The sequence below is a fragment of the Hydra vulgaris genome, chromosome 11 (assembly GCF_038396675.1).
Source record: "Hydra vulgaris chromosome 11, alternate assembly HydraT2T_AEP".
Lineage (NCBI taxonomy): Eukaryota > Metazoa > Cnidaria > Hydrozoa > Anthoathecata > Hydridae > Hydra > Hydra vulgaris.
The window spans coordinates 21,904,171-21,927,633 of NC_088930.1; the positions used below are offsets into that span (position 1 = coordinate 21,904,171).

General features: G+C 28.0%; 1 protein-coding gene across 1 annotated transcript; it reads right to left on the reverse strand.

Annotated features, from left to right (window-relative positions):
• Positions 1–14,878: 14,878 nt before the first annotated feature.
• Positions 14,879–21,090, reverse strand: LOC124813438 (uncharacterized). The gene is made up of 3 exons (XM_065810461.1): positions 20,932–21,090; positions 20,654–20,834; positions 14,879–15,108 (listed from the first exon to the last, which is right to left on the reverse strand). Exons 1-3 carry the CDS (start codon positions 20,970–20,972, stop codon positions 14,932–14,934), a joined length of 399 nt encoding a protein of 132 aa, XP_065666533.1. The 5' UTR covers positions 20,973–21,090; the 3' UTR covers positions 14,879–14,931.
• Between the last annotated feature and the right edge of the window lie 2,373 nt (positions 21,091–23,463).

Below are 23,463 nucleotides of genomic sequence, written 5' to 3' on the forward strand. Positions count from 1 at the left end.
GGAAATCAACTTTTTTTAATACTTTTGATTAATTTATTAGTTTTCGTGTACAAATGAACTTTGTGATGAATAAAACTTGAAGAACTTTGTCTATAAACAGTTACATAGTTATTTCTCTAAAATGAAAAAATGCAGCACTTTTATATAAAGAAACTAAATTAGCATTATTTGGTTGCACTCGTTTTGTCCGATACTATATATATATATATATATATATATATATATATATATATATATATATATATATATATATATATATAAAATATATATATATATATATATATATATATATATATATATATATATATATATATATATATATATGTATATATATATATATATATAAGTATATATATATATATATATATATATATATATATATATATATATATATATATATATATATATATATATGTATGTATAAATACATATAGATATATATATATATATGTATATATACATATATATATATGTATATATATATATATATATATATGTATATATATATATACATATATATATATATATATATATATATATATATATATATATGTATATATACATATAGATATATATATATATATAAATATGTATATATACATATATATATATATGTATATATATATATATATATATATATGTATATATATATATATATATGTATATATATATATACATATACATATATATATATATATATATATATATATATATATATATATATATATATATATATATATATATATATATATATATATATATATATATACACTTGTTTATTTGTGTATCAAAGTACATGCATATTTTCTTTTATACATGTACAAACACATAAATGTTATACAGATACACATGTATTTAACATACTTATTTGCATATAATTTTACTTCTGCAAAACAATGTTGCACAGAAGAGATTTAGAGCATGCTGAAGGTGATAAAACATTTATTTAAAAATTTTTGTTCAAAGATTTTTTTAAATAAAAACTCAACTTTTTTAATAAAAATTGAACATAACAGAAAGCTAATTCCTTAATGCTATTAAATTTTTTACAAAATTTATGTTTATAACTAATATAAAATATTTTAATTACATGTTGCTAGCAATCGTTACTAATGTTCCACTTGAAATTTCTTTTGATAATAATCATACCATAATTTCTTAAATTAATAAGTTCTTACCACGAACTGTTTTTACTGCGCATGATCTCAATAAATTTGTAAACATAATTATTGATGACTGAATAAATAATTATAAATATAAATATAAACAATGACATTTTGGTCAAAAGAACGCATTGGTCAAAAGTAGAACGTACGTATTGTACCTTTGACCAGATTGACTTCTTTTCTAAAAAGCAGTAATAAGATACTGCTTGGCCAAATGACAAAAAAGCCTTAGTTATAGATTTTGCACAAAATATGAGAAAATTTTAAATGGTTTTAATTTATTCAATAGCCTACGCAAAAAAAAACGTCAAAGGTACAACAGATTCCTTTGATATAATGAAAAATATGTTGATTCGAAACAATTTGTAAAAGTTGCAGTAAATTTTCAATATCATCTTATTTAATGCATTTTAACGTCTACATTTGTAATATATTTTATAATATAAATGCATACATTTTATTTCTTAGTAATTAAAAAGAGTATATTATTAACAAAAAGCAACTCTTTATATCATAGCAGCGTTTCATACACGCAGTAATACTGACAACTTTACATTTGGGCAAGGTTTTAAATTTCCAACATGAATGGTGCTTATAAAAAGAGCTGTTTTGAATATTTGAATAAACACAGAATTGAATATGCTCGAAGCAAAAGGTCAAGTTCTGCTAATGAATGTTACCAATTAGATGCTACAGAAACTAAAAATGTATTGCGTAAATTTGGTTTTCCAACAATCGAAACAGAAGAAATTTTCTCAAAAGTATGATTATTAATGGATAAGGCATCCAATTTAAATAAAATTTTAAGGCTTAGAAAAAAGATAATTTATATGCTAAATTGAAAGCTTTTGACAACATGTTTGATATATGTTCGTGCAATTGTTATGATGCAGGTATAGAAAGAGAGAAACGCAGATGTATTTTTAAAGTGCCAATTAAACAATCGGTTCCGTTTGTTGGACAAAAGCAACACAAAAATCAACTTATATCGCTTGATTACACTTACACATCTACTTAAAAAACTGAACGTAAAAATATTGAAAAAGTGATAGATCGTATTGGGGTTTATCAATTACCGTAAATTTTGCATCCTGGGATTCCCGATCTGTAGTTTTCTATATCCTGGTATTTTCCAGGATCCCGGCATTATTTTATTTTATCTAAAGTCATTATTTAGATACAATAAATCATGAAATTCTTTATAAAAAATAAGAACATTATGAAACCACTGGAAATATTTTATTATTGTTAAAAAGCCATTTAACCAATCGCAAACATTTTATTCAAACAGGTTCATCGTTTTCATCAAACTTAATAGATATAACTTGTAGAGTGCCATAAGAATCCATACTAGGGTCTATACGTTTTTTAATATATATCAATAATCTCTACAAAACTTCGAACTTAATGACAATTATGTTTGCATAATGACACTAATCTTTTTTTAACAAGCAATGACCTTACAACATTATTTAAAAATATGAACGCTGAACCTATCAAAGTTTCTAACTGGTTTAAATCAAACAAACTTTCAATTAATATCGAAAAAACTAAATGCATTTTCTTCCACCCAGCTTCGAAAAAAAAAATACTTCCAAATATTATGCCTTTTCTCTTTATTGATAACATTGAAATAAATCAAGCAAATGTTACAAAAATTTTAGGCACTTATATTGACGAAAACCACATGGAAGAATCACGTTAATAATCTAAATAACAAGATTGCTAGAAGTATAGAAGTTCTATACAAATCAAAAAGTTTCCTAAATAAAAATACTTTAATTCAATTATATTATTTATTTATTCATTGCCATCTTAACTACGCTAGTATTTATTGGGTAGTGTTACTAAAAGTATACAAGAACCTTTTCATCGTCGACAGAAGGATGATGTGTCTTTTCATTAATAAATTGAAATCTGACAGTTTCTTTTGTTACTTACAAAAATCGCCCTTTGTTTTGGCTAAATCATTTTGTTTTTATATAATGTTCATGACATGGGATGGATTATGTGTAATACCATACCGTTTTCTAAACGATGATTTTCTAATGAATTCACTTTTTGTTAAAGCATTTTTAATTTCTCTTATGGAGAAGCCGTCCACCGTTGGTAGCTTTGACACAATTTTCTCAATAGCCTGCTGTTTAAAAAACTTTTTTTTTTTGTACATTTCCAATTTCCAATCTAGTTTCTTTATGTGGATGCTTTATATCTCAAACAATTTTCTTTGTGTGCGTCACGAATAAGCCAGCTTGTAGAAAATCCGTTGCCCTTTATTTTTACACCGCCTTTTTGCAAGTGTCAGATTCACCATATTTTTATATGCAAAAATATCGTCATGCTTTCGATCCACTTAATATCGACATGGTAAAGTTATATGAACTGTAAAGTAATCGTAAAATAATTTTTGTTTGTTAATGTGTTGTATTTAATTAATAAATTAAATACAACACATTAACAAACAAAAAAATAATTAAAATATTTTGGAAATTTTTTAAAAAAATGTTGCAAAATAGTATAAGTTATACACTCTTGGTTACAGTTATTTTAATACAAAAAATATTAAATTTTTTAGTATTATAATATAGCAAAATGTTTAATTTTACAATTATTTAAAATTTTATAAACCAAAAAATTATAAACTGAAAATTAAAATACAAAAAATTTTAAACTAACTGATTTTAACACTGTGGAGCAATTTAGATTTGTTTTTATTAGTGTTGTTAAGACTATCAAATAATTCGACTGCCGACTAAATCAGCTAATATGTTTTCTAAAGTTGACTAAAATCGACTAATACATTTGAAATCGAATAAGTTGACTTAAAGTTGATTTAGCCAAAGTATGGGAATAATTTATTTTTTTGAAATAAATACTAATAAAAATAATATGTTAACTTATATTTGCCTTCTTTTCTTTTTAATATAATATCGTTTAAACAACAATGGAGCAAAACAATATAGAAGATGGGGTGCTCCGACAACGGAAAAAGCTTTCGAGACCCAAAAATGGTTTAGAGTCTTAAATACTTGCTATCACTGTCACAAGACGACTTTTAATTCAAATCTCTTTTCCTGAGAAAAACCTTCAGGGTATGATAGTACAAATAAGTAGGAGTATTGATTTAAAAACTTTAATTTTTTGGCCAATTGACAAGATTATTGATCAAATGAAATCAAACATTTTTTACATAAAAATTGTATACTTTTGTCTCATAAGTTAATAACAGTTATAAGCAACTTTTATAAGTAAAAGTTCCTAGGCCCTGTAATAATTTTAAAATTCCGGGAAAGACCTGCCAACAGTTTGATTGCGCCTTTAGAGCAAAATATAAGTACAAAACTATTTAAAATACCGAATAAAGCAAAAACTCACGATGACAACAGGAAAATTGTCTGTTTTCTCTCTTTGAAAAAAGCTAACAGGCAGCTGATTGATTTGATGGTTAAACACTGTCGAGAAGTTTTTGTTCAAGCTATCAACTTTCAAAGCTGGGATCATAGAGTCCCAATTGGTATCTGCAAAAACTGTTGAATAAGCCTTAAAAAAAGAGACAATGGTGAAGATGTTCAATTTTTCTTACTTCCTGACAATCAAAACTAATTTATTCTTCTTATTGTCTTTTTTTCTTTCTTTTTTTTTAATTTTTTTTACAGAGTTTTGTCATTTTTTTAAAAGATTTTAACGGAGTTTTTATCTTTATTTATTTTTATTCTATTTTTATTTTATTTTATTGCAATAAATTTATTTTCTTGGCACTTGTTAAAGCTCACATACAACTAAAAATTAAAGGTAGAAATTTTTAGTTAAGGTAGGATATGTGATATACCCTTAGTAAGGTATAATTTTCTACCTTATGAGGTAGAAAATTATACCTTTAAGTTAAAGAATTGTATGACAAATAATTGTTTTTAATATAATTTTCTACCTTAAAAGGTAGAAAATTATACCTTACTAAGGGTATATCACATATCCTACCCTAAGGTAGAAATTTCTACATTTTTTTTAGTGTTTAGGGGCTCTACGAAAAGATTGTGTTGACTCTGTTCATCCATATCTTCTTTGAGCCCCTGTCTGTTTATATAAATATATATATTTTCTTTTTTATTATGGAATAACTTTTTTATATTATTGTATAAGCAGCAAGTATATAAACGAAAAAAAAAAAAAAAAAAAAAAAAGCTGTGTTATCCCAGGAAAATTTTTTTTATAGAATTTCTATTAACTTTTGGGACATATGATCTATAGAAATTCTATAGAATTTCTATAGAATCTAAAAAAGTTTATAGAATTTCTATAGAACTTTTTTTCCTGGGATATTGATGTAAACTTTTTTTCCATGGCCATCAAGATAAAGAGAATTTTTTCCAGTAGCTACATCCACCTTTAATGGTCAATAACTTCTACAAGTTCAAAACCAGACTGGGCTTTCAAACACTTAACAAAGTAGCTCCCCGGCGAGTAGTTAAAAATAATTTTAGGAAAAATTTGAGTCTCTTGGAAAGCATCTGACTTGTTTTGTTCTGACACATGTTCTGATACATCCAAAAGTCTTAGCCAAGAATTCAAATGTCTATTGGTGTACTGCAAAGATCTTAAAGGTCTAGGAAACACTTTAGTTCAGATCAGAGGTCTGACAAATTCAAATTAGAATATTTAAATTTTGATTTTGATGAGATAGAAGAATATCTTAGAAATAAAACATACCCTTATACTATACCTACACGTAATTATGCATGTAATTCAAGTTTTTGAAGAGCAACAAAACGCTTTGAAGTGAAAGTTGGACATTTATTTTATAATTTTGGTTGAAGGGGAGGGGGGGGGGGTGATAAAATATTTTTGTATTTTGTATCACATTTGCGTCACCTGAAAAGAAAAAAATCCTCCATTTCTGAGAAATTTTAAGACTTTTAGGTTCTGCGGTAAGGGGGGGGGGGAAGGATACATACCCCCGTGGGGATACATTTTTCCGCTGGATCCGTCACTGATCAAAGATAAGGAAACCAAAATAAAAATTATCAGAAATATGCCCCAAGATTCGGCGCATTTTAAAGATTCTGAACACTCCAAAGCAATGTTTTCCCATAGAGGAAAAAACACTACGTATAAAAAAATTGCACAAAGATTTTTCTCGCATAATATTGCTGTTGATTTTAGTGAATATATAAAGAGTTGCGAACAGTGCCAAAAGCAAGGTGATCTAAAGTCTCTGAAAGTAAAACTGAAATCAATACCAGTGCCATCAAGTGTTATGAAAAGTGTTAAGTTGGAGTGGATATCTTCCAGTAGTCGATGAGTATCGTCATTTGATCGTCTTGATTGACTATTTTTCGAAATGGTTGGAAGCCAAACCAATCAACATCAAATCAGCACAAACTATCGCTCAATTTTTGTACAAGGTATGGTTGGCATGGTTGCTTTAAAATTCAAATCAATGGCCAAGGTCGAGAACTTGTAAATGAGGTATGTGAACAACTAAATAAATTAAATGGAGTAAAACAGAGAGTTATGTCTGCTTATCACCCGCAAAGGAACCGCAGAAAACCGAATAATAAAGAACTCTTTATAAAAGTTTTTGGAAGGAAATTCTGAAATGTTGCCGCAAACTATCGAGAGTATTCTTTTTGCTCATCGCATTAGTCGATATTCTACTACCAACTACTCTCCATTTATGCTGATGTATAACCGCAAGCCAGTTTTACCGATTGATATGAAGCATAACCTGAACAAAGATGAAAGTAATAAACAAGAATACAGAGAAGGAGATGCAGATAAAGAGCGGTTATTTAATCTTAATTTTTTGATGCATCTTTTCATCATCAAATATAAAGCAGCCAAAAATATTAACGCTGCGCAGAAAACAAAAACGAGATTATGATCATAGACATTTGTTGAAAATGGAAATTAAGGTGGATGAAATTGTTCAAAAACAAAAAACGAATTGATCGGAAAAGTGGGAAGTTTTCACAAAAGTGGCTCGGTCCTTACACTGTTGTGAACATCTATGAAAAAAGAGTTCATGCGAATTCATCGTGACTGATTCTTAAAAATACAAGCAACCTTGTTCATCTTAAACACTACATTCAAGGAGCAGATGACAAATTAATAAAAATATCAAATGAAGAACCTCATATTTTTTGGAATTGTGCACGAGACGAAATTACGGAGATAATTTTGATTTTTGCAGTGCAAAAATCAGGGAATTTTTTCCCTGGACACAAGTGTGAGATCTACGCAAGTATCATATGATGCGAGCCCGCTCATGACTTGTCATAAGTGGGCTTGCATAATTGAAGGTAAAGGTCTTGTCTTACTTCCAAAGAAATATATTGATATGTTGAAACATTTTGGAAACCCCACCAATTATAACAATAACAAAAATATTATAAATACACAAAAGAACTTTTGGAAAAATTGAGTGGACTTCTCGGCCAATTATCAAATGTCATCGGTGATAAGAAAATAGAGATCTTCTTGGCTTATCTTGGCACCTTTGAAAAAATCCTGAGATATTAAATCTTCTGGACCACGAATCAATCATTCTCGCAAGTTGAGTCTTTATGCCTTAAGAATGAGCTCTATGAGCTCACAGAGGCAGATAAAGAAATCCTGGAAAGTAAAGATGGTTGAACAATAACATTATGGGAGCAGGAAAAAAGTTAATTTGTAAGGCTCTCGGTAGCCTTGAGGCGTAGCAATTGGTATTAAACATCCAGAAAAAGAAATCAACATACTTCCTAGTTTCTGGCAATCATCTTCAGTTATAGCATGATGGTAGTTGTTACTGGTTATTAGCATTTACTACAAGTGGCTGGGTTCAAGTGTGCAATAGCCTGGGCAAAAACCTAACATCGATTTTGAAAACATGTTTAAAAACCTCTTTTAACCCCTTGTGAAGGATAAAAAGCTTGAAGTAACATTTCTTCTCGTTGATAAGCTGACCGATAGTTTAATTGTGGTGTCTTTTCTTTGGATTATGCTAGTATCTTGTTGGATGGAAAATCCCCGTTGATGCTCGGTTAGTTAAGAATGAAATGCGTTATCACTGTATGAAATTCTTGACAGGCCACTTATATCCTTTCCCAACACTAAAAAAACCCGTCCATGTTTTAAGCAACAAAACTTTTCAGGTTTTGATTCAAAAATAGATTTTTATAATGTGATATACAATTTACTTTTAATTACATGTTTCCTATGGTAATCTATTTTTTCCTTATAGTTACAGATTTATTAAACTTATTTCCAAAAATTCCCAACAAGTGTCTCTCATTATTAACTTTATGCCATTAAAATTCTGTAGTAACGCATCTTAATTTTATTTTATATATTATTTTCATATGTTCAATACTTTAGCATATTCCTTTGATTTCACTTTTAAATTTTTATTAAAGAAAATACTTGCGTTGAATAAAAAATGCAAAAAATACGTTGTGCATTTGTCCGTTGTTAACATTTGTCCTTAGTTGAAGTAAAGCAATACATGTTTAAAAAAGAAACATTCTAATCGACCCAACACTCCTGTAATTCTATAATATTCTGGTTATCAAAAGTTTAACAACTTTTTGATCATCAGTTTGATAAAGTATCTCTAACTAAATTTTCGCAATCGGAAATTGGGTGTTCTATAAAAGTACTAACCCCCTGGAATATTATGACTAGTAGCGGAATGATCTTTCAATTTCAAGAGATTGAAATTAATCAGTGTCAAAATGTAAGAAATGCTTCTCAGCAAGCAGGATTTAATTGAAAACCTAATAAGGATAATTCGGTTAAGTTAATAGGAGTCATTGAAATAAAAGAGATAGAGTTAGCAAGGTTTTTCAAGCTGATAAAGTTATTCTGTAAATATCTGGTCTGAACACGAGATTCGCTAAAATCATGCGCTAGATAAAATAAGGAAAATGTTATCGATACCTGGAGTTTTGTGGAAGAGTTTTGAAATTGTCATAATTAAAGAAGCAACTATGTAAGTCAACTTTTTATGTAATAAATTTTAACTTATATATTGTCATATTAAAAAATATTTATTTACATTATAGAAGACTATAAACAAAGATTGCAACGGATGATAAAGACATGCTCTTTAGTAGAGCAGTAATTTTGAAGATCCAAATAGTTCAGAATATCCATAGATCCAAATAGTTCAGAAGAATCTTTTCTTGTTAATTTAAGCAGATCTGAACTAAAAGCATCTTCAAAAGATACCTCTTCGCTTAAAGATTTGGCAATTTTTATATTTCAAAAAAATCTAAAAGCGTATTTGCATTATAAAAAATCGAAAGATTTAACATTATTACTGTTTGTTGGTTTTTTTATTGATATCTATATCTTATCTGGTTTAAAGCATTATATTGAAGCAGTAGATGTAGTGATATTTCAAATGAGTCTTTTTTTTTAAATCCAAAGAAAAGGAGATTGTCATGTCTTAGTGAACAATCAAATGGATCTTTGTCCTCATCTCTTAAATGTAATACAGAGGAACAAAACCGTATGTTTTCTTTAATCTAAAAAAAAGTTAAATGGCGATAAAATTAATAAAAAAAGTTAACGCAATATTATACTTAGATTGCTTTTAAATATAATTTTAATTTTTTTAAATTAAGTTGTTTCTAGAATTTTGATCCTTACTTTCTTGTAAAATTCTGAAAATATTTTTTTAGATGATGTGATACTTAATCCAAATTACAAATATTGTCCAATGTGCAGGTTAAGATAATTTTAAAAATTATTTATTTTTTACAATTCGGCTTTGTTTATCGAAAAGAAGTAATTTAACTTTTTTATGTCACTGAAATGAGAAAATGGCATTATAGAAACCTGGTTAAACTACACAAGTGTGGAGATTTATTAAATTATCATTATTTATTAAATTATCATTATTTACTTTTTTTTTTTTAATGTTAAACATTAAAAATAAAGTAAATAATGATAATTTAATAAATAATTATTAATCGCATCTATTTTACTTTACTAATGCAAAAATTTACATTTTCATGATAACCTGCATTTGCATCCTAAAGTCTGCAAGGAGAAGTGTTGAATATCATTAGGGAGTAAGCAAAAATCACAAAAATGTTATTTAGAAGCTGATGATATCCAAAATATCATAACTGAACAGACAAATAACGATTTGCCATTCAACAATATAAAGTATTTTCCTGATTTTGATAAAAAATTGAAGAGAGATGTAGTATTTATGCAAAAACTGAAATCAGAATCAGAAATATTTGTATTTAAAATCTGCTACAAAATATTACACCATAAAGTATTAATTTTAATACAATTGATGTTATATTTATTTATTTAATATTTATTTTATAAATTTTATTAAAAGAGTTAACTTTTTTTGTTCTTTTAGAAATACTTTATGATGTTAGAAGTATATTAAGAACTTTTCTTATGTATTTCTAAAGGTTATTTCACCGAATGTATGACAGAGAAAACGTTATTTTTCCAGGCAATTAACGTTACAAAACAAGTACCGGCTACCAGTAGCGCGATAGCGCCAAATTTTTCAATGCAGTACTATGTAATTACCTTATGCCAGAAATGATCAAGAATTAGATATCCAGTACTGGCAAAGCGTTATCATCCTAGATAAATGCTAATCTAGAACCAGTTCTGGCTGCTAGTATGAGACAGTACTAGTGCAATATTGCGTCTGTTGTGAACTTTCGATTGTGATGTACTATGCCATTGCCAGATGACAGCAATGATTGAATACTCGACATCCAGTACTGGCAAAACGTTATTATCCCAGACAAATTCCAATGCAGAAACAGTATTGGCTGCCAGTCTTGAGTCAGTATTAGAATGTACTTGCGCAATACTGAACCTGTTGTGAACCTTTGATTAAGGAAATCTTGCAGAAAAAATTGTATAAACTAGCAGGAAAGTAAATTTTTTTCTTAATTCTTGCTTTTATTAATATGCATATATTTTTTTTTAAATAACCAAACCATTTCAATAATGTTAAATGTTTTTTTTTTTTTAATGATAATTGTTAACTAAAGTAAATTAAGTACTCTCAAGTCCTTAATAAAAGAGGAAGGGGAGACAAGTAATAATTTTTTGAAAATTTTCCCACCACGCCAAGCTTATTAAGACACCCCCTTCCCCCCTTCCCCTTTACTTCCCCCCCTGGCCCTTCCCTTGTTTATTAATTTTTACTTGTTACCAAAAACAACAACAAAAAAGCAGTGAAAATCGGCCTTTGATAAGGCCGATTTTTACTGATTGTTATCAAAAACAACAAAAAAAACCCATTTGAAAATGATTATTTCAGTCACTGATAAAACAAAAACTTTCAGTGTAAGCAGGCTTTAAAAATCGCCGACCAAGTAAATCCCGACTTGTCGAAAATGAGCTTTTAGTTTATTTCTCATCAAAGTTTAAAACTTATGTCAGCATATTAAGTTCTATTAAAATTATTATAAAACAGCTGTTAGAAAATGTGCGTTTGACCCATAAGATACGCTAGAATTAAATAGTTTTATGCATGTTTTGTAAAAAATATTAGTTTGAATAATTAGTTTATTAACCCCCTCCCCGTGTTTTAGATCTGGACTAAAATTCCTTCCTTTTATCCCCCCCCCCCTCCTTTCCCTCCTTGTATTAATCTGATGTTTGAATTTACTCAAGAGTAAAGTCAAACATTAGATTGTTTAGTGTCTTAGACGTACTTAATCGTTTTGATAAATGGCACATAAAAGCATCAATAAAATACGTTTATCACAAGAACGACTCTCAAAAAAATTTTTTTTTGGGTCTTCATGTGCCACCCCCAGCCCTTTTCGCCCAATACTAATACCTCAGCCCTTCCCCCCTCCCCCATGACGCTAAACCTCAATCCGTCTCTGAAATCCCGCAATTACTTTTATCCCCGAGATCCAGGCAAAATGGAATCCCGGGATCCCGTTTGAGAAACCCTAATTGCATTACTGATGATAATTTGTATGAATCTGAGAAAAGTATCAAACTAGATACATCTAATGACGAAAATGACAAACTTTATAAATCTGATGATGTCTTAAACGAATGTAATCAATATGGAATTTTTTACGATGAACTGGCATTCGTAGCAGTTCATTATTGTATCAGTTGCAAAGCAACTGCTGCTTTTGTTAATGCTGCAATAAAGACATGTGAATATTAAACGAATATAAATTATGTCGTGTTTTTAAGGATGGAAAACAGAAATAGCACGAAATTGTCGAAAGAAATGCTAATTACGAGGAATATCGACGAGAATAGCTTTTGTATTCTTATTGTAAAAATACTCTATGCTGTCCTGGGTGTAAATTTTTTTTCTCCTAAAACTACTTCCTCTCAGTTTATCGAGGGTGGGTTTAGTAAATAGAGAAACATTGTTAGCATTGAAAATCTTGAAAAAAAGTCAGCTTTACCGAGAATGCCAAGCATACCTCACCACCAGACAAGGTCAAGAATTACAGTATTCATTTGATGGACATATAAAAAAGTAGTTTAAGTATAAGAAACATGTGTTAGAGCACGTCATTGCTGTTATCTGAAAACTGGCTCAGCGTGAACTTGTTAATTGTGGTACCGATAAGAAGTTTGATTTTTTCATGGAAATGAAAATCACTTAGGTCTTCTGTAACTTATAAGCCAGTTTGACCAATTTTTAGCAAGTCATATTTCTAAGTATAGCAATTTTGGCAACGGAAATCATTCGCATCTTTCAAAGACAATTTGCGAAGAACTTATCAAACTAATGATTAAAAAAGTTCATTTAAGCAACGTAGTTAACCTCTCTGTCTACTTCAGTCTTTCTATTGATTCAACACCCGAACTCTCACACGTGGATCAATTATCTGTTCTTGTGCAGGTTTTAAGGATGGTCTACCAATAAAACAATTTTTGCATTTCTATAACTGAAAAGATAGTCAGGGGAAGCATTGGCAACTCAAGTTTTAAAATACTTGTGTGATGTCTGCAAAATAAGTTTTAGTATGTGCACATGTCAATCGTATGGCAATTCAGCTAATATGTCGGGACGTTAAAAAGAAATGCAGAAAAGGTTATGGAAAAAAATAAATGCGCCACTTATTTCCCTTATGTTGCTCACTCTTTGAATTCGGAAGGTTGTAGCGCAGCTGACTGTTATGATGTAGCAGTTCACTACATAATACAGTTGCTCTATAAGTTTTTCGCTGCATCAACAGACCATTAGAAAGTCCTTAAAGAATGTCTTGGTAATAAAAAAGGTGTTTCAGATATTAGATAAAAAAACACAAGATGTCGCAACTAATGCTGTTTTAACGTCGCAACTTATGCTTTTCAACAAATTCTCACTGCTTTATAGATTATTTCTAATGATGAAATTGATAACACAAGACGAGAAGCAGTAAATATTACTAACAAAATGCATGAGTTGGAATTTGTGTTCATGCTCAATATGTGAAATGAAATCTCACAGGATTTTCAAAGAACAACCCGGGTCCTTTAACAAGAGGATATCAATCTTAAAACGTGTGCAACCTATATGTATTACAAGCAGAAAAATTACGCAACATGCGACTGGAAAATGAAGGGATTGAGAAACTACCAAAGGTTGTGCTACCCGAGATTGACTATAAAAAAAGAAATGAAAAAGTGCACCAAGAAGAAAAAAGTAAACATTGGAGACAGAAAGTTGATCTGTCCTCTCGAGACAAATTTAGAGTGTCAATATTTTCTTTATTAAAAAACTTGAAGATCAAATGCAAAGGCGAGCAGAGATATCAGCAATACCAAAAAGATGTTTTCATTTATAGCTCGTATAGGCAGGGATCCGTATCAAATTTAAAGAGCGATTAACTGATTTTGACCGGAGGATATAGACAATAACTTTGCAGCTTAGTTGTACCAGTTTCATATGTAGCTGCAAAATAAAAGAAACTTCCTGCACCATATATAATCCTCAGCTAAGTCACGTTTCCCTTTGCAAATTTATCAAAATTGAAAATTGTTTTCCTTAACATGACGCAGCATGGCAAATATTTTTTACTTAAAGGTTACTAATTTCAGTGCTTAACAGTCTTTTTTAAGGCTAAAGCATTTAAAAAGTCTCAACAGAGTTGTATTTAATCGAAAAAGGCCAAAACGCATTTTTTATAGTTTTTCTGCCATTATGGTCTTAATCTAAATTTTCTTTTGGAAGTTAGTTACAATTTTTTTAATTCGGTATTGCACCACGTTAAATGCTATTCTGTGGTGCTTTGTAATATAACCGTAAGGACTTTTTGCAGCATCTAAATAACTTGTAAAAAAAAAGTTAATGTCACTACATAAAAAACTTTAACGCATTGCCCTCATATTTTGGCTAGTGGGCCTAATATTTGGAAGATTTTGTTATTTTAAACTTTAACTGCTGCATTTCTTTCGCAAACATTTTGTTGTTATTTTATATGAAAATATCAAGTTGGAGTACTCCAACTTTAGATGTTTCAAATAAGTTGCTTTTAAACAAAAATTCAACTAGTTGATTTTACGTTTAAAAGAAAATTATCTGAAACATCTAAAAAGCAATGATACTACTAGGCGGGTGTGTTTATACACACTCTCACACACGTGCGCATAAAACACACATAATGTGAGTTGATTTTCAAGTTTTTAGCTATTTCTTATTATCGTTGTGATGCATAAACAATCATATTCCTTCACCATATATATTTAAGAAATGGCGGAACAACATAAGAAAAACATCATTTATTATTTTAGCTTTTTTTGAATCGTGTTACAAAAATGAAATAAAAAAATGTTAGTTTTTGTTTGAGGGATTGACATATTTTTTATCTTTGACCATTCGCTTATGATTTACAGTGCAGTCATCCATGTCTCCTTGATTAAAATCTATGTTTTGATATGTCATATTAAATGCTGCGAAGCCAGAAAACGACCCTAATGAAGAAATGGGACGCCATTTCCATGGTTTATCCTAAAAAGAGTTTGTTAAATTTAAAAATTAAAAATTTCAAATTTTAACTTTAGTAAGGCTTTAATAATTTTATGATTAATTGATGAGAACAAAATAATAACTTTGTGATTTGATGATGAGAACAAATAATTAACCATAAATTTATTCAAGTATAAAGTAAGTTAAAATACTTAACACTTAAAATTAAATCAAAACAATATTTTGAACAAACAATAAATTTATAATCAATAAAAAACTAACACTTTATTATTGATTACAAATTATTTTTTGATTTTACTTTACGATTGATCATAAATTAAAACAAGATTAAAATGGCGATACATTAACGAGATTAAAATGGCGATACAATACAATAATCCATATTAACAATCTGGACATGGCACAAATATTATTTGTAGCTTCTAAATAAATAGTTTTTTATAAATTTTTATGTCTCTTATTTTTTTGATTTAATTGATATTTTCACAAATTTTATTCTCCGTTAATCAATAATACGAATAATTTTCATTATTTATGTCCAAGATCTCAAAAAATCTATAACTTTAGTCCAAGTAATAATCAAGGAAATAGTTTATATGTTAGATTAAACAAAAATAAAACGCATAAGCTATGGAACTTTACTTTATTATTATATTTGAACATACTTGAAATATTTCAAAACAAATTTTAGTATACGAATTTATTCTCAGTTTGAAACGAAAAAAAAGTGCGCCATGCATTTTAATATATATATATATATATATATATATATATATATATATATATATATATATATATATATATATATATATATATATATATATATATATATATATATGTATATATATATATGTATATATATATATATATATATATATATATATATATATATATATATATATATATATATATATATATATATATATATATACATATATATATAAATATATTAACCATTAACCATTTTTAGATCCTGGTGGATCTAAAAATGGTTAATAGTCCATCAGTTGATCCAGCCAGAAACATGGAAAATGTTTCCATCAAACTTTTGGATGAATGGTTGTTTGAATTAAAACAATGTGTGGTTGAACTTAAATTTGAAGTTGAATGTCTTCGTAGTGAAAATGCAAAGAAGGATAATATTATAAGCGAAGTAAGTGATAAAATTTCCAAACTAGAAAGTTTAACAGCAAAATGTACCACTCAATCAACACAATCTTTGTATCTGGATATTGCCTCATCATTTAACAAACCTGGTTCCCCAAAATCTTGCAATTATAAAAGCAGTATCAGAAAACTCAAAAATTAGCGAAAATAAGTCCAAAAAAGCCATATTAATTCAAAAGTTATCTACTTGAAAAAAAAGACAGTTTAAGATATTTTGCATTCACTAAGTCTCAATGCCAGTGTTAAAGGATTTAATTCAAACCGAAAACTAAATGTAAAAACACAGCCGCAACCAACAGTTATAGTTGAATTTGAAAATAACAATAATTAGGTATATATAAAGGTATATATAAAAACACCCACATTCGACCTAAAAGAACTATAGCTGAACAAGCTGAGTTTGTTAAGTTATTCAAAGAAAGACAGGAGGCTAATGAAGATCTACACAAAAATGGTACTCTTGAACAGCCCTTTAGATTTGTCATCCACGGTGACCGGGTCCGCTGCGTTGATGTCTCACAGACCCGTTTATTTAACGGAAAAGAAAAACATCCATTCATTGATACCAAAACAGCAGCTAATGCTCGAAAACCTCAACAACTACAAAACTTTGAGCAAAAGTTTTACAGTAAAAAACAACCTTTTATAAATTCTATCAATAATAATGACTTCCTAAATGATAATCACTCGCTTAAGCTTAAATGTCTTTATACCAACTCTACATCTTTAAACAAAGAAAAGTTACTTAAACTATCTGATATTGCTCTCTCAACATCTATAGACATTATATTCATTACCGAAAGATGGTTTAATGAAATATCATCTCCGAGTATGAAAAATTATGATCTTTTCAGACATGACAGAAATGGTCATGGAGGAGGAGTTGCTATTTATTAAAGAACTTGCCTAAACGTAATTGAATTAAGCTTTTCTCAAATTCATTCTTGCTTTACTTTTAAACATTCTGAACAACTATGGCTTTCACTCCCAATCAGTAAAAGTAACAAGTTGCTGATTGGTTGTATATACCGCCCACCAAAAATGGAGAAAACTGCTAAAGAAATTAACAATTGTATAACTTTAGCTAAAAAATCTATTGATAGTAACCGTTTTTCGGGATTATTACTCACAGGCAATTTTAATTGTCGTAACATTGTTTGGAATGATGGTTATTCAACAAACTTCAAAGCACCAAGCAAACCAATTGAAGCAAATTTTATTGACACACTCAATAATTCGTTTTTGTATCAATGCATACACTCACCAACATTTATACTTAAGAAAGATAAATGCATTAACACATTGGATCTTGTTATAACAGACTCTCCAGACAAAATAAGTAAAATAGCCTTTGATCCGCCTCTTGGATGTGCAACACAAGGTCACTTACTGCTCAAATGGAAGCTCATCGTTGAAAAATCAAATTACTCAACCCCATTTACTTTCTCAAAATTGTGTTATAAAAAAGATAACTATGCAAAACTAAATGAAGCTTTTAATAGTTATGATTGGATTGCTATGTTTAAAAATCTAAGTATCAATGATTCCTACAAAAAATGGACAGATATATATCATAAACTATTTACTAAATTCATACCTCCTATATCAAAACACACACAAAAAAAAGCATCAACCTTGGATCACAATTGACATTGTTAAGTTAAGTAAAACAAAAAAATAACTTGGTACAAAAATAGACATACAAAGTTCCATATCTAGTTAATCTTTATAACACAGTTTGTAATCAAATCAAAAGGTATACTCGTTCAGCAATTAGAGTCTTTGAAGAAGATTTAGCAAACGATAAATGCAATCCAAAAAGGCTTTTCAACTATATTAATTCTAAACGTTTATCATCAAGCCCTATTAATGGATTGATGACTGAATCAGATATCAGCATAAAGAAAGTGGATACAGCAAATGTACTAAATTTGCTATTTCAATCCGTTTTCACAACCGGAAATGTACACACACTACCGCATTTACAAAACAGAACATCAAACACAATCAGTTCATTAAAAATAGATTAATATCTATCACATATAGAATCACATTTACTCAAATTAGATCCAAACAAATTGTTTGGCACTGACTGCGTAAGTCCATCAGCTCTACATAAATGTGCAAAATCATTAGCCAAGCCATTATCGCTTATATTTCAACATTTAATTGATCAATCTGAATTACCAGAGTCCTGGTTAGAAGCCAATGTTACCCCATTATATAAGAAAGGCTGCAAAACAGATCCAGCAAATTATCGACCAGTCTCCCTCACTTCTGTTACTTGTAAAATTCTTGAGAAAATAATTAGAGATAAAATCACAGATTATTTACTCATAATAATCTTATATCTACCTGTCAACACGGATTTGTCACAAATAAATCAAATGTAACAAATCTTTTGGAAACTATGGATTTTATAACCTTTGCAAAATCAAATGAAAAATCGACAGATGTTATATTCCTTGATTATGCTAAAGCTTTCGATAAAGTATCGCATAATCCTTTATTATTTAAACTGGAAAAATACGGTATTGTTGTTAAACTTTCTTCTTGGATAAACTCTTTCATTTCAAATCATCGACAACGTGTTGTTTGAGGAAAAAAAATATCTGATTGGGTTCCCGTCACTAGTGGTGTTCCTCAGAGTTCTGTTTTAGGACCTACTTTGTTTATTATATACTTTAATTATCTCCCTGATAAGATAAGCAACGAAGGTAAAATGTGCGCTGATGACACAAAGATACTTGTTACAATTGAAAGCAAAAAAGACTGTGAACGACTGCAGAGCGATATTAATTGGATTACAGAATGGACAAGAATGTGGCAAATGCAACTCAACGAAAGCAAGTGTAAAGTAATGCATTTCTAGGGAGTTCTAATTTACTAAAATTTGATTACTATATAAATGACCTTAGCACACACCAGAGAATTAAGCTTGAAGTAACAACAATTGAACAAGATTTAGGTATAGTTTTGTCATCTAATCTTAAATTTCATGATTAAGTCACAAAAGCATCATATAGAGCTAATCGAATGCTTGGAATTCTAAAAAATACATTTATATCTAGAAATGTTACTATATGGAGTAAACCTTATAAAGTTTATGTGCGACCACATTTAGAGTATGCAGTGTCAATATGGTCGCCTTATTTAAAAAAAAGATATTAAAATTTTAGAGAAAATTCAAAAACGTGCTTCAAAGATACCACACAATCTTCATAACCTTAATTACTCTATTCGCTCTTCAGCAATTAAATGCTCATCACTAGAAAAGAGACGCTAACGGGGAGATCTAATTCAAAAATACAAACTAGAGAATTTTAGACTACTTAAATAAAGTAGTCTGGCTCAAAGAACCTATGAAGGTCTCTCCACGAGCTGACCAACGTTTACAATACCGCAGAGAAATCATAAAGAACTGTGCTCAACGGTATCATTTCTTTAACAATAGAGTTGCTTCGATTTGGAATACACTACCAGATGATGCTATCATGCAGCAAAGCACAAACTCTTTTAAAAATAGCTTGGACAAATACATTGAACAAAATTTAAACTTAATAATCTAACGAAACTGCAAAATAAAAATGCAGTCCCGAAGTTACTACAGCTTTCTCATTCTTTGACGTTAAACGTTGTTGCCTGCAACAGATGAGATGCTTTAATCAAAAAATGACAATAAAACTTTTTGAGTGTAACTTAAGTTACTAATACTAATATATATATATATATATATATATATATATATATATATATATATATATATATATATATATATATATATATATATATATATATATATATATATATATATATATATATATATATATATATATATATATATATTTATATACATATATATATATATATATATATATATATATTTATATATATATATATATATATATATATATTTATATATATGTATATATATATATATATATATATATATATATATATATATATATATACATATACATATATAAATACACATAAATTATATGTGAACACACATAAATTATATATAAAATATATATAAACATAATATATATAAAATCCGAATTAAATGTTAAGTTTCAAGGTTGCGTACAAATATTACAATTACCAAAGTTAAGAAAATACCTTCAAATATTTATAAAAAAGGTAATATTTATAATTAAAAATTAAGAATTAACAATAATAGTTAAAACCTTGATTTTTATATAGAGGAGTTAAATGTTTAAAGTTAGAAAATAATAAAACTAATTATAACAATAAGTTATAAAAATAGAAACAATGGTAATACTTATATACAATATATTAGTTTAGTTTGTATTAAAGAAAAGTAAATAATAAATTCTTGTGAGAGTGTTTTATATTAAAAGTCTATACCCTATATAAGTCTATACGAGATTTATACCTTTAAAAAGCAAATTTTGTTAGCTGGAACGTAGTTGAACCCATAACAACCAACTACACGTTCGCACACTTCTCTACAGTTATTTAAAGTTTTTACTTTAGGTGCACATAAGCTGAGTATTGCACTCATTGTTGAAAACAAAACAAGCAATGAGAAGAAACACTTCATTTTAAACCGTAATCTAAAAAGAAAGTATTGTAGTCAATGTTTTTATTCTTTATATCTGGTAATTTTTTTTTTATAAAAACAACAATCATCTAAAAATTCATTTAACTCACCTTGAAACTGCAATATTTAACAAACAGAATAAATGTTTCATGGAAAATCATTGCACTTTTATACTTTTTTTTATTATCCTTAAACTAGTTTAAAACTTGTTTTGAATACTTAAGTACCTTATCTATGCTAAAGAATAGATAACATGCAAGGTAGTCTGTGCCAATATTAATATATGTGATGGAATGTCACATATTAATATTGGTACCAAAATAAATATTACTCATGGTCCTTAATTGACTTAAACAAAAGTTTTGTTTAATTATTAGTATTTCCTTAAATCTTTTAGCATAAGATTTTTCTTAATCTTACCGACAAAAAAAGTACACGAAAACAAATTAAAGTTCAAAATCAATTTTGTACATGTTTGTGGTGCAAACATCATTTTAACAGGTTAAGTTGTTTGTGGCAAGCTTTATTAATTGTAGATTGCTGCAAAACAACTGTTTTTAAACATATCCGAACTAGAGAATGAGGAAAAGCACTTTTCAGACAAAAAAAGGCGTAATTGGAAACCTTTAATTAACATTCTTAAAAACGCTCCATCACGAAGCGATTATTTCCTTAGAAAACCCGCATAATGATTTTTCAAAAAAATGACGCCCACAGAGATTTGTCCGAAATGTAGACAGTTAATATAAAATTTTAAAATAAGTTTCAATTTTGTTGTTGATAACAATGAGCATAATTCACATGTTCACAAAATACAAATCGCTATTTCTTCCTGATGTCTCACATTATCTAAATGACTCAACCACCTAATGATATTTAGCCTTATAACAAAGCAAAATATGAGGCAGAAGTTTCTTTTGAGTCAATTTTTCTCCAAATATTTAAAAACAATTTTAAAAAAGAAATAAATTGGGTGATGATCAAGAAATCTTAACAACTGTATACTAAAATAATTATATTTGTTTGGGAACAAAAAAGCAATGTTAATTATGTGTTTCGGCTTGATTTAGTTTCATGATACTATGATTTAGTTTCATAATACTTGATTTAGTTTCATGATACTATGCTATATCAGTCACAAATTGAATCTAAGCACTTTTTTTAATTCTATATTTTGCCGTTAAAGAATATTTACAATTACAAAGTACATGAATAAAAGGTTTACATGACTAATAGAAGACTATAGTTGTTTTATCACTAAGCCCCGTAAGATACAAAGCTTATAATAGCTTATACCGATAAGAAACGTAGCATATAAAAACCGTATAACATAAATTACAAAACTAAAAAATAAAGTCATCATTTAGTACAGATAAAATTTACTAAAAATATAATTAAATAGAAATTAACTAACAAAAAAAATGAACATCTACAAAAAAAAAAACAGAAAAAAAACTGTTCTATATCTCATATTTATGTAACTGAATAAATAAATTATTTAAATATATATCTAAATAACTTATTTATGAAAAATCAATAAAAAATAAATATAAACTAAAAATATATATATATGTTTTTAATTAATTTAAACTACAAAAAAAATATATATATATATAGTTTATAATAATTTTTTATTATGTTTTTTATTTATTTATAGGTTCGCATAGTTAAATTAATAAAGGTTTTATAGAATAGAAAGAATTTTTTTGTGACGACTTATACGGAACTTGTTACGATGTTGCGATGTTGTGACGAGGAGAATGGGAAAGGGGGTCTAAAACAGTCAAAAACTGCGTGATGTAATTTGTTAATAACGAGATTCATTATGTAAATAAAAAATTAATAATAAAAATACTCTATTTAAATGTCTTAGAAAAAATTTAATTTATTATCGTTTAGGAAAAGATTTTTAGTTTCGTTTTAAATTGAAGAAAGTGTTTTAAGATCATCATTTCAAATTTTATGATTTAGGTTCTCGATTTGTTTTTGAGTGATTGAATAATAGGTTTTGGATTGACTATAGTTATTAATTTAAAATATTGTTCTGTATATATGATTAATATTTATAAATAAAGTGTTATATTATAACAGTGCCATTATTTTATCATGTTTAAACATAAATATAAGAACATGATAAAGATCTAATTTGAAAACATTTAGTATATTAAGTTTACGAAAAAGTATTTTTGTATGAAAGAAGCGATTTTTATTTGCAATAATCCTAATAGCATGTTTTTGTTTGCTTTTGAAGTTTACTTAGTTTTGAAGTTTACTTAGTTTTATAACGTTAGAGCTGCACCAATATTCGTGACCAATCTAACAAAAAAATCCCAATTACAAGAAATTACAATGAACAAAAGGAAGTCCCTGAGATGTTAATTATAAAATAACCACAGACAAGTTACAAGTTGTAACTTGTCCGTGGTCTTTTATATTTAACATATTAAATATATAATATTTGGTTCGCTTCCAACTGAAAAAATTGTTAATATGAATGAAAATAAAATATCAGAACTTAATTTTTCTACAAAGAAGCATATAATTTCCAAGGTAACTGACGGTGCATCAGTAATGAAAAAATTTGGAAGATTAAGTGGGATGGAGCACCAGTTTTTTTATTCACGCGGGCTACATTTAGCATT

Bases quoted from the DNA above. Each gene is read 5' to 3' on its own strand.
- LOC124813438 (XM_065810461.1), bottom strand. From the start codon at position 20,972: ATGAAACATTTATTCTGTTTGTTAAATATTGCAGTTTCAAG. The intron at 20,835-20,931 runs GTGAGTTAAATG...CTTTCTTTTTAG, and splicing joins TTAAATATTGCAGTTTCAAG to ATTACGGTTTAAAATGAAGT. The intron at 15,109-20,653 runs GTATAAATCTCG...AACTCTTTTTAG, and splicing joins ACAAAATTTGCTTTTTAAAG to GATAAACCATGGAAATGGCG.